The following is a 12,476-nucleotide window of genomic DNA, read 5'->3' as shown; positions in this document are numbered from 1 at the left end:
GTCCAATGAGACTGCGTGTCAAGTGGAGACGCAAGGTGACTGTTCAGTGAGAAAATCAGGAAGTTCGGCTTAAGCAACATGTCCACTGTAAGAACTCTGCCCTGAGGGAGCTGCTGTTTATTTACCCCCTGCCAGTACAAACACACATGCGCGCGCACACACACGGTTAACACAAAGCATTCAAGAAGGGAAAAAAAACTCTTGCTAAAGCAAGCAAGCTCAGACAAGTGTCCTCTTCTCACACATACAGCGACTGTCCCCTTGATGACGAGAAATCCCTCCTGCTCACATCTGAGAAACTGAACTTATCTTCTCATCTTGTGTCTCTCGTTGTATTTCAGTTTCCGTTTACAGTTAAGAAAGCTACCCAGCGGTTTAGTTGCACTGTTTCAAAAATTGCACAACCCCCCTTACATAATCGGAGCGTTGTTTCACCACTCGTTTACACCATAAATGAAATCTTCCAACACACAGTGGGTGAAAGCATTAGGATCACAATGGGCAGAGATGAGACATTAATCTTTCATCCCAGCCCCCTCCCTTTCTCGTCTCCGTGCTGATATTGAGGTGTCCCTGCTAGTCTGTTTGATCAGGTTGTGTACGGATTTCTCAGTGTCTGTGTGAGCGTGTGCGTGTGAAAACCTGGCCATGCGTGACGACAGCAAATGACCACCTATCCGTCACTGGCGCTGGGGCCAGAGATTAACACGAGCTCAGGCCTGGCACCAGCTGGACGAGCGCCTTGGAAAGAGGAAAAACAGACAGTACTCAAAGTGGACGTGCAGTCCTGGAGTACAGCGGTAGGACCAGAGCGAGGAATGTAAGGCACATTGCCTTTAGGACGCTTCACATAACAATTTGTGAAGGGTTTTCAGTGGAATCGCACCAGTGCTTTGGGAAAACCCAGCAAAGAAATCCCCAAGAGCGAGTATAAAAAAAAAAAAAAACATTTTAAAAACCCTCAAGCTACTTTCTTATAGTAAACTCAAGAGATCCTTACATTTATTTCTCACCCTTCTTATCTTGTGTTTCTTTCACTTTGCCTGTCTATGAGAATGTGGCTTCTGCTCTCTGACTTATATAGAGAAAAAAGGCAGGCTGCCACAGGAAGACAGAGCACCGCGCCGACTCTGGGTGGGTCGAAAACGAGAGCACAAGAAAGACAGAAGTAACTGTAAACATCTATGAGCGTCCCACCCTTGCTTAGCCTGCGTCTAGACTGGCCTCCGCGAGGCGGGCGGCAGTCATAACAAGGGATCTGGGGAGCAAACACGGTTGTTTGACGCAGTTAGCCATTTGTCCATGGAGTAACAATCTAGATACAAAACCTCAACATTAAATTGAGGCAAAACAAGGAGTTCACAGTACACAGCATACAATTATGAGATATACGAGGAGACAGAGCGTTGACTGCGCGCCAGTATGTTCCATGTGCTGCACACCAGAAGACCATCTCACCAGATTGGCAATGGGCAAAGGTCCTGCAACCGTCACTAAGCTCTGCGCCAAGGCTGTTGGCCTACTTATGAGTCATTCTCTTGTCAGCGTCAAGCCAAGAAAATCTACACATACACACATGCCTCCTTCAGCTAGTCTTTGTTATTTGAAAGAAAATACATTTCAATGTGGATCATCAGTGATCACACATTTCAAATTGAGCACATCCGCCATCAACACAAGTGGACAATCGAGCAGAGAGAGCGGCTTTGAGGACCGAGCTGATTTAAAAAACTGAGCAATCAAGCCAGCGCTATTTTTTTTTTTTTTTACAACACGGCTCTCATTTCCCCTCTTGTTACTCATGATGCTGTTAAAGATGCCTCTGTTGACAATGTGGAAAGCTAACTGTGGTGATGACATTCCCACCATGACCTCAATCAAGCGTTTTCACAGCCTGGAGGCACAAAACAATTCAACAAAACTCCGCCACTGCTGAGAATCTCTTTACCCTCATTTCATAATGAATGCAATTATGTTAGGTGAATTGTTTTATTCTTCCAACTGGCAACGGCACAGACTAATGAGGGGCTGTTTTGACATAATGTAAGTCATTTGTTCGGTCGCAGCGTATAAACAACAGAAAGCAGTCGGACAAATGCCGTTTTACCAGCTTTAACTAGTGAGAAATATTGTTATTATGTCAGCAACAATAATGTCAAGCGAATGACATTTGCTTCATTATTATCTGAGAATCTGTAAATCCAATTTAGATATCATTACCTGACATGACAGATCAGATGTAAACTGACAAATAATGCAGCTTCTGTTTTTCGTCAACCGCTGGACAAACACGATTATCACAATATGTCACTCACATTACCACCAGTGGCAGTCAATGTTTCCAGATAATAATGCTAAACTGGAGACCCAGCAAGATCAGAAGAAGATACCTCTCACAAAGCATAAATATTTCATCTGTTTAAACATTTCCACAGAAACCGTAAGTCTCCCCTCATGAACAGGTTAACCCGAGTGCTTAGCTGGCTCTTCACTGCCTGGGGGGGAAGACCTAAGCAATGAACGAGAAACAAACGTGCCACACTTCTATCCAGGCCATTTTTATTGATCCTCAAAACCCCTTTCACAAAGACCACCCCCTCCCCGTCTTGATCACAAAAAAGGGGACAATATAAACAACCAATAAATAAAAATCTGCGTGATTTAAGGCGGTTCTACATCTCCAATAGAACACAACAGTGTGGACACGTTGGAGTTATACAACTTCATACAGTACAAGCAGTAGATTTTCTGAGAACATCACATCTAAAAAAGGCAGCACTTTACCGAAAGTGAAGCATTTTTAAAGTCTTGGTGACACTCCCTGTCCTATGAAATAACATTGTAATTTGGTGTTTAAAAAAAAAAAAAAGAAAGAAAAAGAAAATCAAAGCTCTATTTTGACGACATTGTCATCTAAGCTTAAAAGGCGACATATTATGAAAAGACCATTTATTTCAGTGTTTGAAACGACAACCAACTCAAAAGCTCCAGGATAAAACGGCACTATGACCTTGTTTCGGGGCAGCCTTTCTCTCTCTGTACAAAATGTAATTCTGGTCAGATTTGCAAGGTTCTGTGACATCACAGATCCAGGTCAGGTAAGCTTCCCAATCTTTAAACTCCACCTCGCTTCACACTATAAACAAAGCTGTAACGCAAATCTCAAGAGAGGCACACCCCTTAGAAGAGGGTGGAGTGTCTGACTCCACCCCCTAAAACTCACTGCCTTTAATGGAGCTTTAAATTCCTGGTGAAATAGGAAGCTTTTGTACTGTATATCTGTGGATTCTGACCAAAAACATATCACACATGCCTTTAAGACCTCGACAAACTGTATTGGTTTTGAAAAAAAAAAAAAAAAATGTCATAATATATCTCCTTTAATTCAATACAAACCCAAATGTAATGGGGGAAGGAAAAATAATCATACGCAGAGAACGTAAATGTATCACTTCTCTTCAAACTTACTCTCAGGAAAAGATTTTTAAAAAACCATGTGGATCCCAAAACAGAGATTGTGGTTCTTCTTTATATCAGTTTTCTTAGATTGGAATAAATAAATACACCTTCTTACTGGTAAACTATCAAGGAGTCCAGACGTAGAGGCTACATAGTGTCATAGAATTGTTCAGAGTGGCTTTTAAGAGTTTCAGCATTTCTTTATTACATTCATGTCCAGGAAATATGAGAAGAAGTCTTTAAAGCCAGCCAGCCTCTGCCTGCTAACAAACATATGAGACTCAAGTATTTGTGCGTTCACGCTGGATATCCAGGATATCCCTGCACCGTCCGCAACTTTAATTTAGTTGTACAGGTCCCTGCTCATAAAATAAAAACCAGAGGAGATAAATTTGCTTCATCCATCCTGGACAGACCTCATTCCTCTATCTCCATTTGTGCCTCTTTACAAAAACCAGGTCCTTTCAGCAGCTGACCGTGCTGGGCTGTTGTTTGCTAACAAAGTCTGAGATGAAGTCAAACTCATTCTGGCCCAGGAAAAGTTCCGGCAGCTCCTGGACCCGGTCCAAGCCCAGTTCCATGACCAGCGACGTCAGGACGTCCTCGTCGATCATATCTGCATCCATGCCGTTTAGGGCAAGCGCCGGGCCGGCCATGTGCTGCATGCTAGCCAGCTGAGCCGGGTTCATACGGTACTGGGTCGTAGGCCCCATGTGGTTCCCACCCATAGGCCCAAGTGGGTGTCCGTGGTACTGAGTGTTGAGTTTCTGGAGCTGCATGCTGGCCATGAGCTGCTGAGATGTTAAACCTCCATTCATGAACTGTTGTTGCTGCTGCTGTTGTTGCTGTTGTTGCTGCTGCTGCTGCGGGTGCTGGGCTTGTTGTTGGTGTGCTTGTGGATGCGGATGCATGTGATGCTGCTGCTGCTGAGGGTGATGTTGCTGCTGCTGCTGCTGCTGCTGCTGCTGCTGCTGCTGCGGCTGCCCGTTGTACATCATGTTACCGGAGGTCATCTGGTGGTGGGCCATCTGAGCGCCGTTCAGCTGTCCGTTCATGTGGCCGGCCACCATGCCCTGCCGCTGTCTCATGGCCGTCTCCATGTTGGCCTGGGCGCCTCCGTAGTGCATCATCTGGCCGTTGGGCAGCGTCCGCATGCCCTGCTGGTTGGCATGCTGCTGGTGACCCGCCTGCAGGCTACCGTTCATGCCCATCCTGTAACCGTGGAGACCGGCACCTGCTGAGCTGTGATTCATGGGCATCATCAGATGATCTGCCATGTCTCCTGTGTTTGGGCAGAGAGGAGACACTCTTAGGACAATGTGAGGGCCAGACAGTGGAGTTAGAGCACGGTCACTTCTCATTTGCAATAAAACACAATCAAACTATCCACCTGAGCCAAAAAAAAAAAACCAAAACATTGGTAATGTCCATATCTTTAATAAACGTTGAATTAAAATACAACATTGACGATTCATTTATTCAATCCAAACCACACTGCACCTTGTACGAAATGAAAAAAAAAATAAAAAATTAAGATACAAGTTTCTTCTACAATCCTACCTCAACTCAAAACCACCGAAATCGCTTCCGGAACAAAACATCTGCAAGGTTATGTTACCTTCTGGCGAACACTAAAAGCCTCGCTGGTGTGTTAAGTCTTTTCCACGAAAAAATAAAAAAATAAATAAAAAAGCCTCCCCTCTTTGTGCCAAACCATGAACGCCCAGGTTGAAATTACAGGTTAAAGCACAGTGTTTGGGTCCATTTTCCAGCGCGTTCATTCACGCACGATGAGTTCGACAAATGATTAAAAAAAAAAAAAACAACAAGAGACGGGAATAAATGCGTGCATCCCATAATGAGCTCTTTAAATCCCAGCGATGTTGCATGCAATGACATCTGAGGTGGAAATATCTGCTATACATTTCCACACGTAAGGTTGCAACAAAGAGCACTGACATCATGCAACATTTCCCCCTAACAGCTGAATCGTCACAATCCTATCAAAGCCAAACAAATAAAACACGGGCTTCTTCTTTTTTTCTCCGAAAACAGTTTATTAAAAAAGAAAAAGGTTCGTATTCAATAAAAAACACCTCCTCCGTGGACACACGTAACCACTGATTTAATCTCGACTTTGAAACAAGCGACTGGAAACAATGGAGCAGCAGCAGGAGCCTGAGACCACCGCACAGAAAAAACCCGAAATTCTCCCAACTAAGAAATCCGACAAAAAAAATCGCTCACCCGTATCGTTTTCACAAAGTTGCGCGACTTTGCTTCACGCTCCGTCTTTTCCCAACAATTTCCCCTCCGCGAGACAAAGCTCCTCTGAATTACAGTATATATTCCACGGGGTTACGCTTCATGCTCAAGTGGGGACGGTGCGCACAAAGACTGCCGCATCAGATCTTGAAACGACTGCCTATTTTCTGGGTCAACTCAGGGATTATGTACATCTAAAAAGCTCAGAGGAAGGCAGGCAGGGAGAGGTGGAGCCTCGGCCCTGCCTCTTCTTTGTTCCTATTGGCCCTACTTAATATAATTGTGCATGGGCGTAGAGAGAAAAGGGGCAGTTGAAGAGTGGTGACACAGTGGCCAATTTAAATACCCTCCTCCCCACTCTTCTATTCTTTTTGGTACATGTAATTGTTTAGATGTAAAAGTAACTAATAGATAGATAGATAGATAGATAGATAGATAGATAGATAGATAGATAGATAGATAGATAGATAGATAGATAGATAGATAGATAGATAGATAGATAGATAGATAGATAGATAGATAGATAGATAGATAGATAGATAGATAGATAGATAGATAGATAGTCAGTCATGGAAAAGTAATCCAATGTTTTTTTTGTGTGCAAAATCATAATAAAAATCATCCAATTGTCATTAATTGTGATTCATAATTTATTTAAGAGAAATTTAAAAAAAAAAAAAAATTATGGTTAATACCATAAAAGGTAAGAACTTAAGGCATATATGTGCATGTTTTATGTGTATATGTTTTTTGTATAAAATACATATGATATTTATTTTATTAATATATATATATATATATATATATTAATATATACACACATACATATATATATATATATATATATATATATTAATATATACACACATACATATATATATATATATATATATATATATACACATACATCTGCTGCTAATACAGGACGCAAGAACACACATGGAGGTGCACATCGAGCACTGGAAATCTGCAAGAAAGAAAAAAAGCAGAAAAAAAAAAACAGACGCGAAACAGACACGGAATCGGCAAACACGAGCAGCAACCGTGCCAGGTCCGGAGACCCAATCACAGCTAGGCTAAGCTACCGCGACTCCCCCAAAACCCCCAAAACTACAGAGCGAAATTAATAAAATATTAATAAAATAATTAATAAAATATCTTAATAAATACAAATACATAAATAAATCTTTGCTTGTAAAAAGAGTGAAATGGACATTAGGCTTCAGTGTGCAACCTGTGTTTATAATTTGTTTGGCCACTGTAGTCATTTTTGATGTTTTTTTCCAGGATTACAATTGGCTAGCATGACTTTATGCTTCTCGTTACACTGCCGCCTGTAGGTTGGGCATGCTCATAGCACCCCTTAACAGCGTATTTATGCAGGTTCGTGTAAATGAAGAGATTTTGAAAACGATCTGATGTAAATGATGGTATTTTTCAAAACATAGAGGGGGAAATATCCGTTTTTGTAAATACCCGGCTATGTGTATATGTGGCCTTAGTCGTTTGTTGGGTATGGCCTGATTTATGCTTTTGCGTAGCAGCGACCCTGTGGCTGGCGTTGCGTTGCTCTGTAATTACACCACCCACCCCTAGGGGGCAGTATATGTTTTTTTCTGCAGTACCGCAGCTTGTAGTGATAAGTTTCCTTCTATGTTGCTCAGACATTAGCAACAGCGCAAATAAAGTATATTTTTACGGAAGTTGGAGCTGATAAATGCTGACCATCAGTTGTTTTTACAGACATTGAAGCCAACTATCATTAGTCACGTTTCCTTTACACTTTTGCACAATAGAAAATCAAATCTCTAAAGGTGGCACTGTAGGGGGTCGGGGTTTCTATGCACAGTTTTTTTTAGAATAAGGGTTATTCTCATAACTCTCTGTGTCTTGTCCTGTGAGAAATCTCTTGAAAACAACAAAGGAAATATCAATGTTAAATAAGATGGACAAAAACATCTTTAGTCTTTGACAAATTATTGTGACTGCCGCTACCGCTGTTGAGAAAGTAATCAGACGATGAAGGCAGCGGATGATCTTTCAAATTATTATTCAGAGGTAAAACCCTTATGTAATGCAGAGTGATTAAGCAGTGTTATAGCACTAATACATTGTTTTAATGAGGCCAAAAAGAGCTGAAAACTAGATTTCCATTATTATAGCATGTTTTAGATGCTTTAACCCACCTGATTCTAATTAATGGTCGTCATCAGCTTTTCATCAAGGTCTGCACAACTCTGTTGAAGATGCAGTCACTTGTACCAGGGTGCAACGAAGCAGGGAAACATCTGAAACATGCAGTACACCGGCCCTCGAGGTTTACAAGTGGAAAGCATTCAAGACAGTTGCCAGTTTTCCCAGGAGTGAACATCTCAGCAAATTTACCCCAGGGTCAGAGCATGCAATCTTCAGAGAGAGAGGGAAAAAAGCTACATCTAAATCTCAGACGCTACAGGCTTCATGGACTCAGTTAAAGTGAAAGTGGTACACAAGAACTTAAACATTTTTTAGCCCAGAGGCTCCCCTTATGTGTATAGAGATCACATTGCATTTATGATCCTGTCATTTTATCATCCTGTTTACTCTTGCTTGGTCTCTCCCGCTCTCTCTTGCGTCATTATTTTCCTTGTTGTCAAGGTGTGGCATAGACCGGTATAGAGAGATAAGTCACAGGAGACAACCTGGGCAGGTTTTTGCAGTTTTTGCCAACAGTGGGGACAAAAGGTTGCCTGAGCAGCTCTATAAAGAATTTCAATATTGCAAAAAATGTAGTTGAAACTAATATTTTAACATAAAAACAGGAGCCAACTCCTTTGTGATCCTTTCAAATCCAAGATGACACAATTAGAAGAAGACATAATATGTAGAGTTTGTTTGGAAGTGCTGTTTGGGGAAACTTCTTCTGTCCGTAATAATATGATGAGCATAGAAACATTACTGCAGTTTGCAAGACTGCATCTGCACAAAGTGCAAAGCTTCTTGAAAAATGTTGCCTGGACGGGCAAAACCACAAGTAGAGCTCCATGTTTGGCAAAAACCAAACACCAGCTGTGAAGCACGGAGGTGGAAGGGTGGGGATCTGGGGTTATTTTGCAGCCACAAGACCTGGGCACCATAGAGTAATTGAGCTGACCGCACACTTCCTAGCGATATGTCAATAGAATTTTTTACACGTATGCTAGAGTCGGTGCTCGTGCGCTTTCAGTTTAACAATGGTGAAGAAAATGTGTGTCGTGAATTTGTCTTATTAATTTTTTAAACCCCTGTTTATGTTGTAGGATTCATCTCCAAGTACAGCAAGATCATAGTACATTATTGCAATGCATCACTCTGCTGTGTTGGTCTTGCTGAGGCAGTGGAGGGAGGGCAGAGGAATGTAGCCTCTGTGCTATTCTAAGAAACTCAGGCTGTAAGCAGCAGTGTAACTACAGCTGTGAATTGTTCATTTTTTGTGTGCGTGCGTGTGACTGTGGATGCATCCGTATGTATTTTTCCATGTTTGAAGTGTACGTGTGTGTTTGCACAGCCCCTCTTCAGATACGCTCTTGTCTTGATTGCCCACTTCAGGACAACGACCCCTTACTTGCAGTTGCAAATGAATGGAACTATGGAGTGGGAGCCAATCTATTGTCAAGGGAATTTGTCTATAAATGGGCAACCACCAGCGAGCGTTTGTCATTGTGTGACATTGTCCAGCAGCTGATGTTAATAAGCCACTCCCAGGTGTGGAAACTCTCAAAACTCACCCAGCCAGTCAGTGCAAACAAAACACAGAAACCACATGTTTGTGCCGTGCTGTGACCAGCGTTCTTCAGTAAGAGCAAGTGACTGTAACGCTGCGCAAGCTTGTGACAGTATGACAATAAAGCACTTTGAAATTCATTAGAACAGTTTTTTCTTTCATCTCAGGGCCAATTCTCTTAATGGCGTACTTTGCATCTGGAGCTTACCCATCACATTGCTGCATCTGCTTTAAACCCAGGGTATTTGCATGAATTCCCAATCAGCCGCGACTGTGGCTGCAGATATACAGTGTAATTTTTGTATTCATTGACAGCTGTATTGTTGTTCATCGGTTCTCTATGGTCCTGTTGTTTAAATGTTGTTTTCAGTATGTTTATAAAGCTTTATCCACATCTACTGCTATGGTACTTGGTTTAGGGGGGCGGGGAGAACAACATATACATGGCCTTAAGCCTTTTATTGATTTATGTCCTTATTTTTGTGTGTCTGTGGCTGCATGTCAGAAAGAAATATTCTATACTTTGGTATTATCATCTGAGAGGAAATTCCAGTGTATTGTGTGTCTATCAGAGGGTGCTGTAGTAACATTTAAGGAAACAGTTCAGTTCTTGACAGCATCCTTGTCATGTGCTGATAGAAATAATGACAGATACCTTGACTTTACTTGCGCACAGGTTGGTTGTCAGGTTGACAGTACTGTCGCCATAATAATGCGCACATTCAGTCTGGAAAGATAAATGTACAAAATTAGAATAACATATTATTCAGCATGATCATAAAAAATTAGAATGAGCCCATGTTTCTTTATAGCAGTGTTGCCAGGTTGAGTTGGAGCCATAACTCTGTTGAGCCATGTGTTGTAACATCAGGGATGTATCTTAGCATACAGCTAAGTCATATACAACAGATGTTAAAATGCTGCATTCACAGGAGGAGCTCACACAAGTTTTACTTTCAAATATGTCAGTTTCTCAAGTTGAATAATTTGCATTTGTCACAGTTTTGGTTTAGTTCCTGTTTTATTTTGAAACCCCATGTCCTTGTGTTTCAGTTATGTCTCGACGTCCCTGGTTCCCACCTGCCCTGATTGTGTGCACCTGTGTCTCGTCAAGCCTTCTGTGTATATCTCGCTCCCGGCTGTCCGTGCTGTTCACCCTCATTGTGTCCTGTTGGGTTCTTTTGGTTTTCTCTGGTGATTAGCTCTTGTGTTTTTTGTAGGTCCTGCTCAGCAGCACTTTTGGTTTGTTTATAGTCAATAAATCGCATTCTTTGGAACTCATACCTCTGTGTCTCTCCTGCATTTGGGTTCTAAATCCACCACTCCGTGACAGTATTAAAACCCCCAGAACGTCGGTATAGTTGAAAACAAAGCATTACAAATAGTTGACACTATGCTCCAACACCCACACCAATTGTCCAAAATTATGTAGAAGTCCTAAGTTTTTGGAAAAAAAAAAGTTTTTTTCCATATATCCCTTTATTTGGTGTTCAATATTTTCAGAAAAACAAATCTATCAACTCTCTGAAAGATGGAAACAACTTTTCCAAATAATTTTTTATGTAGCAAACATTTAACTTAAAGGAGCATGAGGCCCATTTAAGAAATGAGACTCATTAGCGCCACCCTTCGCCACGACGGCCATCTGCGGTACTGCAACCAACAGCGAAGCCGGCACGGGAGAACGGGGAGAACACGCATGCAGCGTCATTTGACGTCACATCCGCAGGACAGCGCGGGAAATTCGGGCCCGGAATTGCAGCACATTTTGCAGCACACAGCCTGTTCAAGGCAACGGAGAGATACACTAGAGAGGGCTCATTCTTTTTGGTTTGGAACGCTTCATCTGACATTATTACTAGAAAACTTAAAATGTATATGAATTTTTTTCTTAAATCCTGCCTCAATCCTGTCTCATGCTCCTTTAATGGAAGAGACATGAACAATACCAGGTGTCGTGAGGGAACAGTTACCGTACAATGTATATATTCACCGACTTCTCACCATTTTCTTTCCTCAAATCTGGTCGAAGCACTTAATTTATTGTCTTTCTACTTTGGGTTCTGTGTAATTCTAGTTGAGTGTCGGTATATGTTATAGATGTAACATGTTTTTTGAACAAAACCATTTAATGTGTTCTGTTCAGTCCAAATCAAGTGCTATAAAATTATGGTTCAGAAATATTTAGTTTTATCCTTCACATATCTCACATTTTTGCCTCATTTCTGCATAAACATGTACAGAAATGCAGCCATTGACTCCTCTTTAGTGAATAGATAACATCATGAGTAACTGCTTCATCAGAAGGCTGCGTAAAATCTGCATAACATTCATTACATTACATACATTACATAAAGCACTGATATAGCTGTCAACCTGAGCCTGGTTCAAACACACTCCATTAATTTTTAAGAGGGCACATACCGTGCAGAGTGTCTGTTCCCTGGCTGTGCGGATATGAACAGCAGAATATATGGGTACTTGTTTTGTGAAGTGTATGTATGTCCATCTACTTCCCAACATCTTTGTTGTAATATTCCAAATATATCTATGTTAAAAGCTTTGTGTTTTCATGTCAATAAACAAAGAAGCTGTCAGGCGGTTTTTGTTATTCTCTTGTGCTACCAGGACAAAACAGACGTGAACACACTCCTTTGCAAATTCACGTAAATGACGAATGATTCTCAGAACTTTAAAATTGAATAGCATGGTATTTTCTCTTTTGTAAAAGTCATACTATTTTAAGACACACACACACACAGTTTGACAGAAGTTAGTTTACCCTAATTATGTAGATGAAAATCTTAAATTCTGACTTAATTCTTCAGAGCACTATTACACACATATGTGAAATACTGATATTACAATGAATGTTCCCTCTGGAGAGCCCATCCTTCCATCCTTTACTTAATTTGTCTGGTCTCTGACTACACAGATTAAATAACATATATATTTAAAAAAAACATACAAGGGAAGTAAATAAAAAAAAACTCGTAAAATTAAGAATCAA

At 41.2% G+C, this 12,476-nt stretch overlaps 1 protein-coding gene across 1 annotated transcript; it reads right to left on the bottom strand.

Annotated features, from left to right (window-relative positions):
- Window positions 1-3,638: 3,638 nt before the first annotated feature.
- On the bottom strand, window positions 3,639-5,911 carry cited4b (Cbp/p300-interacting transactivator, with Glu/Asp-rich carboxy-terminal domain, 4b). The gene is made up of 2 exons (XM_061717229.1): window positions 5,707-5,911; window positions 3,639-4,741 (listed from the first exon to the last, which is right to left on the bottom strand). Exon 2 carries the CDS (start codon window positions 4,734-4,736, stop codon window positions 3,924-3,926), a length of 813 nt encoding a protein of 270 aa, XP_061573213.1. The 5' UTR covers window positions 4,737-4,741; window positions 5,707-5,911; the 3' UTR covers window positions 3,639-3,923.
- Window positions 5,912-12,476: the final 6,565 nt, after the last annotated feature.

The sequence above is a fragment of the Cololabis saira genome, chromosome 3 (assembly GCF_033807715.1).
Source record: "Cololabis saira isolate AMF1-May2022 chromosome 3, fColSai1.1, whole genome shotgun sequence".
Taxonomy (NCBI): domain Eukaryota; kingdom Metazoa; phylum Chordata; class Actinopteri; order Beloniformes; family Belonidae; genus Cololabis; species Cololabis saira.
This window is presented reverse-complemented; position numbering and strand designations above follow the sequence as displayed.